Below are 16,773 nucleotides of genomic sequence, written 5' to 3'. Positions count from 1 at the left end.
TAAGATGCAGTTGTTTACTGTTGCTAATTCATTTTAATGCATTTTTGCATGTGTCCATATATTGTGTGTGTGTGTGTGTGTGTGTGTGTGTGTGTGTGTGTGTGTGTGTGTGTGTGTGTGTGTGTGTGTGTGTAGTTTCGTTGTGGTACAGACGAGTGTATTCCTTTCTGGTGGAAATGTGACACAGTGGATGACTGTGGTGATGGTTCAGATGAACCAGCAGACTGTCGTGAGTAACACCTGTAACATCAATAACCACGCACATCCCAGTGACCCACATCAGACCATAACATCTGTTGAGCCAGTCACGGTACACCAATAACCTGCATGAACAATGACCCTATTAGTTTAGCCCTCGCATGTGTAACAGCGGTAACACCTACGCAGTATGTTCTGTCACATTATTACAGAATGTTGTCATTGCTCTGTGAAAATGTGGTTCAGTTCAGTTGTATCAGTGTGGGAGATCAAATGTTATCCTCAAAGAATAAGAGCGGATCGAGCATCGTTACTAGTGGCACGCCACAACATTTCAACCAATCACAGCCAGCCGGTCTGACAGACTGACCAATGAAACTCCACTAATGGCCAAATCATGCAACTTTTTGTGATAGAATGTTACAATATTATGTTCAGTTCATTTTCAGGTAATTCAGTTCTTTGGTTCTTTGACAGGAAGTTAAAATTTAAAACACCTTTAGTCTGTGATTTCCCTCTATACGCTCCTGAAATGGTCACATTGGATTAAGAGCCGGTCCATCAACATTCCATTAATCTGGAACTGAAACTGTGTGTGTGTGTGTGTGTGTGTGTGTGTGTGTGTGTGTGTGTGTGTGTGTGTGTGTGTGTGTGTGTGTGTGTGTGTGTGTGTGTGTGTGAACACATACTCAACACCCCTTTGTATCTCCATACAGTGGTAGACTAATCAGTTACAGGCCTCCAGGAACCGAGCGATCTCCTCGCTGTGCTCCCTCAAAGCAGAAACGTTTCCCTAGAAACAGCTTCCTCTAAGCACACACTCCCGGCGTGTCCTGGAGACGGCCCTCCCCCGCCATCTCCCGCACGCCACATCACTCCCGCTCCTTGATCTCTTACTTTCTTTTTCTCCTTTTTTTCTCTGTTCTATCGTTCTGTCTCCCTTCCTCTCTCTCACGGCGGTTCCGCGGCCCAGCGGAGTTCAAGTGCCAGCCGGGGCGTTTCCAGTGTGGCACGGGGCTGTGTGCCCTCCCGCCGTTCATCTGTGACGGGGAGAATGACTGCGGAGACAACTCGGACGAGGCCAACTGTGGTAGGGGCGGAGTGCACCTGCGGCTTTTTCCACGCACCGCTCTCGTTTGGTTTAGCTGTCTGACTGGGTTCCTGTGTATGTCTAGACTCGACTGGTGTGTAGAGAACCTCTCTCTCTCTCTCTCTCTCTCTCTCTCTCTCTCTCTCTCTGTAGACTCCTACATCTGTCTGCCAGGTCAGTTTAAGTGCACGCAGACTCACAAGTGCATCGCGGTGAACCTGCGCTGTAACGGACAGGATGACTGCGGTGACGGAGAGGATGAACATGACTGTCGTAAGTGCCGCTGATCACTGGGTTTACTCACCAGCTCTGAAACACTCAACCCAGCGTTTATTCACCCAGCCCTGAAACACTGAACCCAGTGTTTATTCAGCCAGCGTGAGAGCGTGTGTGTCCACCACGTGAGAGAGTGTCCCCACATGACAGCGTTTGTCCCCCACGTGAGAGCATGTATCCCCCACGTGAGAGAGTGTGTCCCCCACGTGAGAGCGTTGGTGTGTCCCCCACATGAGAGCGTTTGTCCCCCACGTGAGAGCGTGTGTGTGGCTGTTAGCAGATAAGATACACACACAAACTTTATATACCTACAAGGTGAACCTGTGTGTGCATGTGGGGTACAGACACTGTCTACATCCTTAAGGTACATCTGTGTGTGTGTGTGTGTGTGTGTGTGTGTGTGTGTGTGCGTGTGGTAGTAAATGAAAAGGTTTCTGAAAAGTCAAAGGTAATAGTGCCAGAAGGCATTGTGCTGTTATACAAGCAGTTCCTGTAAACCAGTGAATATGAACTGTGTCTCAGGCTCCTGGATGGATCAGTGGATAAGGTGTGTGTGAGTGTGCATGTGTGTATTACGTGTGCATATGTTTGTGTATGTGTGTGTAGAACAGAAAGAAACTCTTCTGTCTGTCTTACTGAAATGCCTCCGGAGAACGCAGTCGCACTGTAAAACGTGGCGGTTTAAAACATGGCCTCGATTTATCACGACCAAAACTTTTAAATGAGATCAATGAAGATGAATCACTGAAGGTGCTTCCAACGTGATTAACTTAACGGAACTCATTTAAAAGTTTCCGATGAGCGAATAACCTTTTGTTTCTGTATTTAGCTCTGACATTACCATGGAAGCAAACATGTGGAGGTGGTCAGTCAGTCCATGGAGCTGATTCAGCCCATTGGTAGAATGAGTGTCCAACATGCCTCAGCCAGAGGGGCTGTAGCATGGGGGAGAAAGAGGGGGGGAGGGGAGGAGTAAGAGAAAGTGAGTTTTGAAATGGGAAGAGTTTGTCAGCACTGCCTGAGTAGTGAACGCTAAAAATGCAATTTGAAATTGGCTTAAAAAAACAAACAAAACAGTTGATTTGTTGGTTGGTTTAGTTGGTTGGTTTCCTGGTTACCAGGGTCAAGCTTGTTTCCTTGACGATGTGTAACATCCAGGTAACTTGTAGGTGAGTCTTAAGCATCTGCTGTACTTTTAAGGGCACCGTGTCCCAATACTGGCGGAGCTGAGTGTATATTTCACTCCTCTAACTTCACCAAGGGATGAGCGGAGTCCAGGATGTTGGGGGATGTTGGGAAACCAGCAAAATGTGGACTGGAGTTGGGATGAGGGGTCCAGATGATACCACTACAGCACAGTGAAAGAGAAGAGGAGAGAGGAGGAGAGAGGAGGAGAGGAGAGAGGAGAGGAGAGAGGAGGAGGAGAGGAGGGGGGAGGAGGAGAGGAGAGAGGAGGAGGGGAGGAGAGGAGAGGAGAGAGGAGGAGGAGAGGAGAGAGGAGGAGGAGAGGAGGAGAGGAGAGGAGAGGAGGAGACGAGAGAGGAGGAGGAGAGGAGGAGAGGAGAGGAGAGGAGGAGGAGACGAGAGAGGAGGAGGAGAGGAGGAGAGGAGAGGAGGAGGAGAGGAGAGGAGGAGAGGAGAGAGGAGGAGGAGAGGAGGAGGAGAGGAGGGGGGAGGAGGAGAGGAGAGAGGAGAGGGGAGGAGAGGAGAGGAGAGAGGAGGAGGAGAGGAGAGAGGAGGAGGAGAGGAGGAGAGGAGAGGAGAGGAGGAGACGAGAGAGGAGGAGGAGAGGAGGAGAGGAGAGGAGAGGAGGGGGGAGGAGAGAGGAGGAGGAGAGGAGAGGAGGAGGGGAGAGGAGAGGAGAGGAGGAGAGGAGAGAGGAGGAGGAGAGGAGAGAGGAGGAGGAGAGGAGGGGGGAGGAGGAGAGGAGAGAGGAGGAGGAGAGGGGAGGAGAGGAGAGGAGAGGAAATGAGAGGAGAGGAGGAGAGGAGAGGAGAGAGGAGGAGGAGAGGAGAGGGGAGTAGGAGAGGAGAGGAGGAGAGGAGAGGAGAGGAGAGAAGGTTTCCAGCAAACAGCTCCCCAGCAAGCCTCTCCACGTCTGCACCTAGTGGCAGCTGGAGAGAGATACATGACCACAGGATGAAAACACAGTAACCTGCCAGCCTGGTCTCGGGAGAGAGAGAGAGAGAAGGAGAGAGAGAGAGAAGAAGAAGAGAAGGAGAGAGAGAGGGAAGGAGAGAGTGAGAGAGAGAGAGAAGGAGAGGAGAGAGAGGGGCTAAGTGATAAAACAGAGAAGCTGTAGTATTCTGAACAAGAGTGAGAGAGAGATGGAGAGAGGAGAAGGGAGGGGAGAGAGATAGTGAGAGAGAGATGGAGAGAGGAGAAGGGAGGGGAGAGAGATAGTGAGAGAGAGATGAAGGGAGGAGAGAGAAAGCCAGCGATTGGTAAGCGGGGGAGTCTGTGAACCCAGGCTACGGCTCAGATTAGATGAGCACAGGGTGGTTTAACAGGGCTAATCCCTTCAGGAGGGCTGAGGCAGGATAGGGCCCCCCCGGGGCCCGGGGCCTCCCTGGGTCACTGTTGGAGCTTAGCATGCATTAGCTTAGCTTAGCGATACGTCTCCGCCGTGCATCACGAGGTGCCTGCGAGCATACGTCCATGTGCACGTGAGCTAACAGTGTGTGCGGTTGGCTTTGCTAAGCTATGCTCCTCAGAGCTGGAGATGATTATGCTTCCATCGCTTTGAAAAAGCATGCAATTTCAGTTCCTCGCATAGATTATGAAGAATTATGGTACAGGCAGCCTGATAACAGTGATAACCGCACATTTGCTGCAATACCTGGAACTCCTCAGTCGAATAAATGAACGACACCTTGGAGGGGTGGTTTCATATTCGTTCTTCAAAGCTGTATAATTTGTCTACATGGAACACCACGGCTGCACACGCGTGTTCCCTCACAATGAACATCCACACGATCCTTCCAGACAAAAGTTCAGTTTTCAAAGATGGAGCGCTTTCTCACACCGCTGACCTTATGCTGAATGAAACATCGTAGGCTTCTGTGTTATGTTTGTTAAACGGGTCCTTGCAGCTACTTGTTGACTGATCTCCACGTTAGTGGGTTTGCATGGAGCAGAAGAAGCTTGTGACAAAGAACTCCTGTAATCCTGGCGTGAAAAAGACCCGCACTGAGGGTGTGTGGAACTGGGTGTGGACCTTATATATACTGTGTAGATATATGTATCCTTCCATATGTACCTACCAACAGAATGGTGTGTGTGTGTGTGTGTGTGTGTGTGTGTGTGTGTGTGTGTGTGTGTGTGTGTGTGTGTGTGTGTGTGTGTGTGTGTGTGTGTGTGTGTGTGTGTGTATATATATATATATATATATGTCTTGTGGTTGTTCCAGCTGAAAACACGTGCTCGCCCACCGAGTTCCAGTGCAAGACCACAATGCATTGCATCTCCAAGCTGTGGGTGTGTGACGAGGACCCGGACTGCACAGACGGTTCCGATGAGGCCGATTGTGGTGAGTGGGAGGGTGACATCACCACGCGTTTCATCACCACGCGTTTCATCGCCGGCCGTCACCTCCGTAACCTTTCTCGCTGCTAATTATGCCCAAAGGGTTATAAGTGATAACGGTCAGGTACAGTGCACAACATCTTAAAAACCCATAATGCACTGCACCTATGCTAGATTCCTGAGGTCAGTATATAACGACTACTGAAAACTACACAAAAAGATAGTCAGTGTTCAGCTTTGACCTTTGCAGCTGTGTTGGTGAACCCGCTGGGTTGGAGGGTCGGTGTGTGGGAGGTGCACGTATCGGACTGCAGGGGGCGCCTTTGAGGCAGAGTAACCCCGACACCCTGCGTGACATCATGTATTCAAAGATGTGATTAAGAAATTATTATAGATAGAGAAACATAAGTGGAAAAAACATACAGTACACATACAGTTGTTTCAGAAACTGGGAGAGTTTTAGCGGGCGTTTGTGCACGTAGGCAAAGTTCCTCATGTGTGGCGAGTCTGGTGAGAACTACCCTACCAAAGCAACACTTTCTTCTGGTCAGACTGCTCGTTTGGAACATTGGGGAAATGGTGAAATATTTCTCACGTGTATGAATTTTTCACGCCGAGTGCAGAGGTGGCCCCTGCGGTAGCTGGATCTCTTCTGAGAGCCCCGGGGATCTTGCTGTTTTGGTAGTCGGCCTGTGTTCACGGTGCCTGTACTTTGACACGCTTCTGTTTTCAAACCCTCACTTTGGTCCTGGAGTCTGCTGTAATGCACTGGCGTTTTCAGCACGGGCAGCCTATCTTGAATTTCCCTTTGGGAACAATAAAGTATCTGTCTATCTAGCCCTGCTTTTATCTAGGTTTTGCCATGCTCCAGTGAGTAAGATACTCACTTCTTGTTCTGAAGTGCTATAATTTGATTTAGTCCTGATGATACACACACAGTCCTGACGTTCTGACTAGTCCTGACCACAGTCCCAGTTCCAAACAGGGTTGGTTTTTTAAAAGATTAAAATAACCAAATTTGAATAGCATTTCACTGTGAACTTGTGACTATATTGCCTGGAATGTCCGAATCTGAATTGGGTTTACTGGCCAAGATTGCTGGCATGTACAAGGATTTTGGTTCTGGCTATTGGTAACTCTTGAACAGGAAACATAAAGACAATAATACATAAAAGACAATAATACACGATACACAACAATGCTACACAAAATATGATAATACACAATATACTGCAATAATACATGATACACGACAATAACAATATATGAATGAATGATGAATGAATGTTCGATTTATATAGCGTCTTTCCAAATTCCCAAGGCGCTTTACAATTTAACACAGGTACAATTCACAGACAACCAATCACACACACACCGGTGAGAAGCGGCAGCCAATTGCGCACAGCGTACTCTCTACCGGGATCCACAGCCCCCTGGGGGACTGAATGGGGTGCAGGAAGGGGAGAGAGAGGACAGACCCTAGTGGCAGAGCACCATCCACCACTGGGCAACAAGCACACACACGCACGCACGCACACAGACACAGACACTGTGACAATAATGCACAATCTATTATGATAAGTAATACAAATAATAATAATAATAATCTTTATTTGTATAGCACCTTTCATACATACATGCAACTCAAAGTGCTTTACAGATTAAATAAAAAAGAAACATTAAAAGGAAGCAAAGAAAATATTAAAAGAAATTAAAGATAAAGTATCAATGTAATTGATATTACAATAAAATATTGTCATGTAATTGTCATGTTGAGGACCCCGGCTCCTCCCTTTTGGGCGTGTGTTTACGTCGTCTACGTCTCCTAGTCTGCGTCTGTGTATCTCCGTGGGTGCGGTTATGTCTTGTGATCATCCATCTCACCTGTGACTCGTCTCGTAATCACGTGGGGCTAATGTGGTTTGTCTATTTAATGTGCGTTCGCGCAGTGTCCTGTGCTCGTCATTGTTGGTGTAATACATGTTCTGTGTGAGCTTGACTGTTCTACGTGCGCTGTCTGCGCTTTATATGTTAAATAAAAGTGATGTCTGTGACGAAAACCAACGGACTCGTGTCTCGTCCGTCAGCCGCCGCAAGCGTCACAGTAATAAAATGACAAATTATAAAATAATTAGAACAGACATAAAATGTAACTAAATAAAATTATGTAATAAAGTAAATAAGATAACAATAAGATGGAAAAGTATTAAAATAATTAGAACAGAATTAGACTATTTTTGTCACGGTGAGGCGGCCCCCTACCGGCCGCCTCCGTCCACAGCGGCTGTTGTTGTTGTTGTTTGGTGACGTCATGTGCGTCCCTCAGGTGAGCGGAGCCCGTGATCCGTCTCACCTGAGGGTCGTTTGTTTGCCTATATATGTCTTGTCTTTGTACCAGTTGACCGCTGGTCATTATATCCTTAATTCGGATCTATTGCACGGGTTTTAGGTTTGCACACTTTATATTAAACCACCCTTTTTCCCTGAGACTTGGCGTGATCGCTTCCTTTTTGTTGCTCACACCTGCCCGTCACAGAATGACCAGCCACCCTTCGGAAGCCGCCGAGTCTCTTTTACTTTCTCCTTCGTTCGTGGTCATGTCTCGTGGTAAGTGTTTGTCTGCGTGGTGTCTGATTGAAGAGATCCGCCGTGCTTTTGTGTTGTTTGTGGCACGGCGAGGGACAGGGCTCTCGCCCTGGAAATACTCTTCGTGTTTGTTGTTTGTTTGTTTGTGTGAAGAGATCCGCTGTGCCCATGTGTTGTGTTAGTGGCACGGCGAGGGACAGGACTGTCGTCCTGGAAATACTCTTCTTATTGTGTGGTGTTAGTGTGTCCAGGTAACGGACGGGAGGATCCGTGTGCGTGCGCGTGTGTTATATGTTGAGTGTTTTGTGTGTGTGACGCGCTCGCCGCTCGTCACTGTCGCCTCGCTCCCCGTGTGTCGTGTGTTTTTTATGTGGGGAGCGACTGCGACTCTGAGCGGCGCGTCACCATCGTTTGTGTAGTGCACGCAAGTATCGGTCCCGTTCGTTCAATGTCTGCGCACTAAGTTCTGTTTGTCGAGTCTTTGTGTGTATGTTTTGTCCTAGCGTGTTGTCTACTGTTAAGTGTAATTCCACGCTTGCTCCTCCCCTTAAATGTGTGTTTGGGAGGGGGGCGGTTGTGGTCCCGTGCCACTGGGTATGGCACGGAGGGCGTCTGAGGCGCGTTTGTGTTCTATGTTGGTGTTGGGGTGTGTGTGTGTGTGTGTGTGAGTGCTGTTTCTGTGCAGGTGCTTCCCCCTGGCGGTGTCGTGGTGTTCCTGGACCTTGTGGGGGTCTCCACCTGGCAGGAGCCCCCTTGTGTTGTGGGGTGACCGGAGCCCGGTCGAGAAGAGCCCCTCCCTAGAGGGCTGGGGCCCCCGGATGTTTGGGGACCATGGGGCTCCGGTCTGAAAAGCTCCTGCTGGGGATGGAGATCCTCCCTCCTGCCCGGGGTGACCAGGAGGCCCTTGGGGCTGCTCCCTAGCCCGCGTCGGGGGCGCTCTGGGCCTCGGTCTCTGGCGCTCCTGGGTTGGGTGGAGGAGTCCACCTTGTGATGAGGGACCCCGGGAGGGGTTGGCTCCCCCAGGAGGCTGGGGTGACCCCTAGCAGAAGGCAGGGGTCAGCTCTGGGAGGAGGTAGGTCCAGGAGGTGAAGAAGCCACGCCTCGGGGAGGTAACCTGCACACACACACATACGCTAAGGACGACACAGGAGCCATAGCTCCTCGTCCTCACACCTGTGGGGCTCACCGGCCAAGGGCCGGTTAGGGCGCGAGGGCCCTGTGACCGACCGGGGCGTGGTTATGTGTTGTTAACGGCCCAGTCGGTCCAGGGTCCCGCCCAGGGAGGTGAGCTGACTAATGTTATGTGTTTTGTGTTTCAGCTCGTGGACTGCAGGAGGTGTGTCCCTGCCTGTCCTTGCCTTCCTGCCCCTTCGTGTTGTTGTGCAGCCGCTGTGTGCCACACACCCAGTGGAGGGGAGTGCGGCTTGGTGGGGGGGTCTGTCACGGTGAGGCGGCCCCCTACCGGCCGCCTCCGTCCACAGCGGCTGTTGTTGTTGTTGTTTGGTGACGTCATGTGCGTCCCTCAGGTGGGCGGAGCCCGTGATCCGTCTCACCTGAGGGTCGTTTGTTTGCCTATATATGTCTTGTCTTTGTACCAGTTGACCGCTGGTCATTATATCCTTAATTTGGATCTATTGCACGGGTTTTAGGTTTGCACACTTTATATTAAACCACCCTTTTTCCCTGAGACTTGGCGTGATCGCTTCCTTTTTGTTGCTCACACCTGCCCGTCACAATTTTAACTAAAAGCAGATCTAAACAGGAAGGTTTTGAGTACACAAATGTATGACAATAATACAGAACGCACTATGATAATACAAAATATATGACAATATAAAAATCTGTAAAAATGCACAATACACAATAAACGTACAACATATATGACAATAACACACAATATATGACTATAACACACAACATATGACTATAACACACAACATATGACTATAACACACAATATATGACTATAATACACAACATATGACTACAATACACAACATATGACTATAACACACAACATATGACTAACACAATATATGACTATAATACACAATATATGACTATAATACACAATATATGACTATAATACACAACATATGACTATAATACACAATAACACACAACATATGACTATAATACACAACATATGACTATAATACACAATATATGACTGTAATACACAATATATGACTATAACACACAATATATGACTATAACACACAATATATGACTATAACACACAATGTGTGTGTGTGGGTGTGTATACCGTGTGTGTGTGTGTGTCTGTGGGTGTGTGTGTGTGTGTGTGTGTGTGTGTGTGTGTGTGTGTGTCTGTGGGTGTGTGTGTGTGTGTGTGTGTGTGTCTGTATGTATGTATGTGTGTGGGGGGGGGTGTCTGTGGGTGTGTATACTGTAAGTGTGTGTGTGTGTATGTATGTGTGTGTCTGTCTGTGTGTCTTTGGGTGTGTATACTGTGTGTGTGTGTGTGTTTTAAATACTTTTTTTCAAGGTTAGGCATAGGGTCTTCTGTTGTCTAAAAAATGCCGTTTAGAACAGCTTGAACTCTGTCTTCCTTTTGAAGGGTTGAGTTTGCTGTCCAGCAGGTAATCCCCAGACCTGTGTTCGGTCTCGCGTTGTGTGGGGGAAGATGAGTTGCTTTCCTGTCTCATTAGCATCTGTGAAGAATTATTTTTATTGCATATTCTTCTTATTTAGATATGACCTTGATTTTGGGAGTAGATTTACATTGGCGTACATCAGATGATGTTTTTATAACTTACTCTAACTGGAGTAAGATCACCATGTAGCCCACGGGTCGCCTTTATTTACCATAGATAGAAAACATGCAAACAAAAAATAAATCTCCTAAACCTTCTTGTGATCATCTGGATTCCTGCAGCTCAGGTCTCCAGCCCTGCGTCTCTGACCTTCAGTAATCTTGCATGGAGATGGCTGACATTTGCCTGCAACTAGGAACACGGCGAGAAACGGGTGTCCTCGATCAGGCTGATTTATGTCCACACCCATTCTGTCCTGGCTCCGCCTGCCTCTAGACCACACCCACCCCCATCCCACGTGCAATGCAGGCTTTTCACAGTGCTCATTAGAGCTACATGAACATCCTTACATGTTCAGAAATGGTGACAAAACCTTACAGTGTCTCAATAATAACTAAACAGGGCAGAAACACAGTCACAGTGGATCTATAGCGAACATGAATTAAAGATTCACTAGTGACTTCATTATTTCTGAATGATGAATACTCCCTGTGGCAAACGTCGCAAATGAATTCAGCCTGTGCTCATCAATTCCCAACGTCATTCATTCTCAACTACACGCTGAATAGTTTCACTTTATTGATATAGCCTGTCTACACACCCTTCCTTTCTCTGTGAAAGGAAGCATCCAAGTTATTAGCAAGCAAGCGTCCATGAGTTATTAGTGGAGTGAAAATCTCCCTTTATTGTTAGAATTTTAAAGACATCATGAATAATTATTCATTATTTAATAAGATCTTTGCAATTTATTAAAAAGCTTTTAGCTTGCATTCAACTGTGCATATTCTGCATATTCAAATGAGCGATTTTGAGCTTCACTTACACTCATCCATATCCATTTCTGTCCTGTCCAGTCCGAAATGGTGGGATTTCTTCTGTGGGTTTATTTGTTGTTTGTTTTCCTGACCTCTTCCCACAGTCTTCTGAGGTAAACGTGCAGCTTCCTGAAACGCACTCCTGCTCACAGGTCAATGTGGAGACAAACTCACATCTGTCATTTTGACTGGTTGCCTCCATATCCAATGGGTCCTGAGCAGGCCAGCTGCCGTGGAAACGGTGTCATGTCCCGTTACTTCCTACAGTGTAGTCTTTAATCCGTGTGAAGTGTATAGTGGGTTGGTGTAGCGCAGCGGCTAAAAACACTGCCTCCCCTGTGGCTGCCGGGGTTCAGCCTGCCTGGGCAAGTGCAATGATCTATACCAGTAAGAGTCCCACCACTACACTCCCAACACCCCCAACACTACACTCCCAACACCCCAACACTACACTCCCAAAACTCCCAACACCACACTCCCAACACCCCCAACACTACACTCCCAAAACTCCCAACACCACACTCCCAACACCCCCAACACTACACTCCCAACACCCCAACACTACACCCCCAAAACTCCCAACACTACACTCTCAAAACTCCCAACACTACACTCCCAACACCCCCAACACTACACTCCCAACACCCCCAACACTACACTCCCAAAACTCCCAACACTACACTCCCAACACCCCCAACACTACACTCCCGACACCCCAACACTACACTCCCAAAACTCCCAACACTACACTCCCAAAACTCTCAACACTACACTCCCACACTACACTCCCAAAACTCCCAACACTACACTTCCAACATTCTCACACTACACTCCCAACACTACACTCTCCTTGATTGGAAATTCTAAGTTGCTTCGGATAAGAATGTCTGCCAAATGCGTAAAATGTAAATGTGAGTGATTTTTGACAGAGGTGTGAGGAACAGTGGTGTGAAGAACAGTGGTGTGAGGAACAGTGGTGTGAGGAACAAAGGGGTGAGGAACAGAGGGGTGAGGAACAGTGGTGTGAGGAACAGTGGTGTGAGGAACAGAGGTGTGAGGAACGGTTGTGTGAGGAACAGTGGTGTGAGGAACAGGTGTGAGGAACAGTGGTGTGAAGAACAGTGGGGTGAGGAACAGAGCGTTGGCTAGGACTCCTTCTCTCTCATGACTCATCTTGCCTCCACTCTTACCCTCTACCTCGGTGTCCGATCTCCAGACATTCCCCTTTAGTTCGTGAAATTATTCTTCGACTTCTTATTTTACGTCTGCTGGACTAGAACGTCTCGCTCTGTCTCTCTCTCCGTCTCTCTCTCCATCTCTCTGGATCTATCACTTTTCCAAGGGGACTGAACTTTCGGAGTTGTAAAACCTCTGAAAGAGAAACAATGTCATAAGATGTCAACATTACCCTCTAGTCTTGTAACTATAATTCCTCCTATGCCCTCATTAAGAGCATAAAACACCACTGTGTCTTTGAGTTATTATCCGTTCCCCTCATGGTAATTCAAGGGGGTTGGAGTGCGGTGTGGAGATGGTCGGCACGGAGACGGTCGACTTGAACCAGGAGACTCTCCACTGGAATTAACGCTGGCATCATGCGATGAACCCTCTCGTTATAAAAGGCCTTGCTCAGAAAACACTCTACACTCTGCCATGATGAATATCTGCCTATTGAGATGACTTTTAACAAGGCATGAGAGAAATGCTCTTAATTAAACAGCGCAGTCTTTACAAACACTCACACAGCAACACACAGAAAAAGATTAACCTAATAAACACCAAAAAGAAACACCCCATCAAGGCGTGGCCACACCTCTCTCCCCACGACCTCTCCAAAGCTGAAACCTTTTCACTTTGTCGCTTTTTCTCTGGATCCCAATAGACAAATGGTCGTCTAGACCAACAGGCCAATAGTGAGGGCAGCCCGGTGCCCCGCTCACCCCGTGCTAGGTCTCCCTTTCGTCCAGCCAACCAGACCACGTGCGTTTCAGTCTCCCCAACACATCGGCCCACTGGCGCCTCCTCTCTCTGGGTCCACCGCTGAACTGCACCGAGCCTCTGCACCAGCACACTAACCGCAGCCGCTAACCACCTGGAAACGGAGATGATATCATGGTGGGAAACTGTCACAAATGGCCGTTCACAGCATTGATTACCAGAGTTGTATAGTAACGAAGTAGAACTACTTCACTACTGTACTTAAGTACTAAAATGCTGTATCTGTACTTTACTGGAGTATTATTTTTTTCTCCTACTTCCACTTTTACTTCACTACATATTTTCCATCAGTTTAATACTTTTACTCCGATATATTTTTTACGTGCTGTATAGTTACTCGTTACAATTATAAACATGTTAGTTGGTGCTGTCACCAGGTCAAGCGATCAGGCTGTCTTATGAGAAAACTGCGCATGCTCCGGTCGCGTCTCGTTTACTCTGCTGCTGCCTTCACTCAACACTTGAGCTTCGTAATCTAGGTTCACTTGACACGTCGTAACTGCCGCAAGGGTCCGCATGGCAAAAATGACGCAATCGCGGTGGCTCCGCGGTCGCGAAGTTACAAGGTAGAATTCATGCACTTGTACGGCACTTTGAAGGTACATTTTCAGTATTTTCCAGCACATTCAGCTTAATTTACATATTTATACAAATACACATATACTCGAAATTATTCCAAATAATTCACTTTTTATGTCATTAAAAGAGATGGTACCATGTTTGGTAACTGCGGAAGAGCAGCATAAGTGTTGCATAATAAGCTTGTTGGCATTTTAATGTACATATATTGGCACCTTCTACACCGAGTGATCGTGAGGATGAGGAAGGAGACCACCCTGGCCCTACCTAGAGACAGTGTTTGCATTTGCTGGAGTGAAAGTAAATTCCTATAGGATGAAGTGCCATCTCTGCCTCCCTAAAGAGGGTGAAATATTGGCCTTCAAAAATTCACCTTCAAACTTGAACACATCACACATCAATGTAAGTTATAAATATAATGCACAGAAGACACACCAGCTTTAGCTGTCAGTAAGTGCTAGTTAGGTTAGATATCTTAGCTAACTAACCTAATTATGTTCATGACGTGCTGCAGTATTCACTTAACATTAGCTGGCAATCATAAAGGTGATGTCACGCTGAGTTGTGTTTTTAGCAACAGTAATCCGTGTTTCTTTTCATCCTGACTAATCATGTGCCCATTTTTATAGTGTAGTGTTTTTATAGGGTAAGGGCATTTATTGGGGGTAAACGCAGGGCAGTAGGCTCACCCTTAGAATCCGACGGACGGATATTACGTCCAAAATACACCTCGTTTTTTCTCAGCTAAATTAAGGCGAACTTGTACTTCTGCGTCATACCTAAGTACTTCTGTACTTCTACTTAAGTAAAGTTTTTAAAGAACACTTCAACTTCTACTCAAGTCAGTTTTTTGATAGAGTACTTGTACTTTTACTCAAGTATGGGTCTCTAATACTTTATACAACACTGTTGATTACAGTTTTTTGCAGTTCCTAATACCCCAAAAGTGGTCCTTATAGCACAATTTTTGAAAACACTAACCCATGTAGCACCATCTTTTGACCTGGTGCGCTAAACCTTAAGCACATTCTCTGCTTTACACTCATTTAGAAATTCTAAAACACACTTTTTGCAAAACAATAAACACAGTTGTTCACATAAGACACAACATTCAAAACTGAAAACCATGTGTTTCCTTTAGAAAACACTGCCACACTGCCAGTCATGGCCTAGTGGTTAGGGAACTGGTCTTGTGACCGGAGGGTCGTGGGTTTGATTCCCAGACCTGAGGCCATGACTGAGGTGCCCCTGAGCAAGGCCCTTAACCCTCAATTGCTCACTTGTATAAAAATGAGATAAAAATGTAAGTCGCTCTGGATAAGGGCGTCTGCCAAATGCCATAAATGTAAAAAAAAAACACAACTGCTACACTCACCTACCAAAATTCATACCCAGTCCTCACACGTTACAACACTTCTAGCTAATCTTTAGACATCAAAGCCTAATTCCTACAAAGAGGCCACAAGTTGCAAATCTTGGTTTGCACATCAGTGGAGTCTAATACTACTATAGAGTTGACGATAGAGTACGAGAATGAGGAAGAGGATGAGCAACCATAATGGATGAGATCAGAGCCACTCTGGTTGACCATGTGGTCAAGCATGCGTTGGGTTTTCTGGAGGCAACGGGTCCAACCTTATCTGTGCTGCTACACTGTAGCATCATCCAGACATTTTAAAATGAGAATACCGTATTTTCCGGACTATAGGCCTACGCCGCTACTTTTTTCCCCATGATATGAACCATGCGGCTTATACTGAGGTGCGGCTTTTCTGTAGATTTTTATTCACCCGTCGGGGTGGAGCAGAATGTGAAACAGGTGGTAGGACAAAGTTGTAAATCAAAGAAGAAAGTGCTCATTTTCATTTAGCACATGCTAGCAGCAGGCACAACGGATAATTTTTTTCAAACCAACATGTGTTGTGCCAAATTCCGACTCCCCTTGTTTGCACGTACGCATAAAGATGCTACAGATGATATTCGGGAGTTACAGTAATTATACCTTAGTTCATTGAGCACTCTAGTTTTGCCCTAACTAGATATTTAGACATAATACTGCTGTAATACTGCGAAGTCATGTGGTCAGAGGTGAACTTCCGTATAGCCAGTGTGTATTTTATTTAAAATAATTAACACCCTTGAGCCAGTGTGGCTTTGGATATAGATAATGCCGTGTCATTTGCTGTGATGGATAATTAATGTCTAGCTCTTATTTATGCATAGAAACGTAAATCAACAATATAATCTGTAGCGTCTTTATGCGGATAAATAAGGGAAGTCGGAATTGAAATGCTACAGGCACCGTTCAGAAACTGATCAGTTCACCTATTCACAGCTATATACACACCTATAGACAGCTATTCACCTCAGAACAGAGAGAGACCATCGTCAGTATGGGCAGAGCAAACAACTGCATACGTTTCCGACAACTACAACAGCACATCATTACTGATAATGTCTCCATCAGCAACATTCATTCAGTGAGTGTATCCGGACTGGGCCAGTGACAGTGTGAAACAACTGTGTTATGAAGTTTGCTCTGATAGTCCAGTGTCCGGTGCCACACAACATTGACAAGTACAAACTGGTTCTCAAAACAGATCAAATGAGTTGTGCTTCACCTCCACCATAGTGTTCTCTTTGGCATGGAGGTGGTCACTAACCCGACCGATGCAAATCCATTCCAGCAGGTGATGGAGGAAGCTTGAAGCTATTTTGTCTTTTTTGTTTCTTTTTTGTTGTCCATGTGTTTACAGTATATACAGCATGTGTTGCTGTAGTGTTCATGCAAAACCAAAACAAACCCCCTTGTAATTGTGTTTTACTTTATGGTATAAATGTACTGAATATGCAGAAATGACCTCTACAGCAGACTACAAACTGAACACATGGTAGCAGTGTTTTCAATTGTCACATCAGTGTGTAGTTG

The 16,773-nt window shown here is 46.5% G+C and overlaps 1 protein-coding gene across 1 annotated transcript in view; it reads left to right on the top strand.

Annotated features, from left to right (window-relative positions):
* Positions 1 to 16,773, top strand: part of lrp1ba (low density lipoprotein receptor-related protein 1Ba) — a 284,803-nt gene that overhangs the window by 204,389 nt on the left and 63,641 nt on the right. The window contains exons 63-66 of the mRNA XM_077010394.1: positions 136 to 229; positions 1,172 to 1,288; positions 1,442 to 1,561; positions 4,974 to 5,093. Coding sequence (XP_076866509.1) covers positions 136 to 229; positions 1,172 to 1,288; positions 1,442 to 1,561; positions 4,974 to 5,093 — 451 coding nt within the window. The remainder of the gene's footprint in view (positions 1 to 135; positions 230 to 1,171; positions 1,289 to 1,441; positions 1,562 to 4,973; positions 5,094 to 16,773) is intronic.

This window comes from Brachyhypopomus gauderio, chromosome 1 (genome assembly GCF_052324685.1).
Source record: "Brachyhypopomus gauderio isolate BG-103 chromosome 1, BGAUD_0.2, whole genome shotgun sequence".
In the NCBI taxonomy this organism is placed as follows: Eukaryota; Metazoa; Chordata; class Actinopteri; order Gymnotiformes; family Hypopomidae; genus Brachyhypopomus; species Brachyhypopomus gauderio.
Note: the sequence above shows the minus strand (reverse complement) of the source record. Positions and strands in the feature narration are given on the sequence as shown.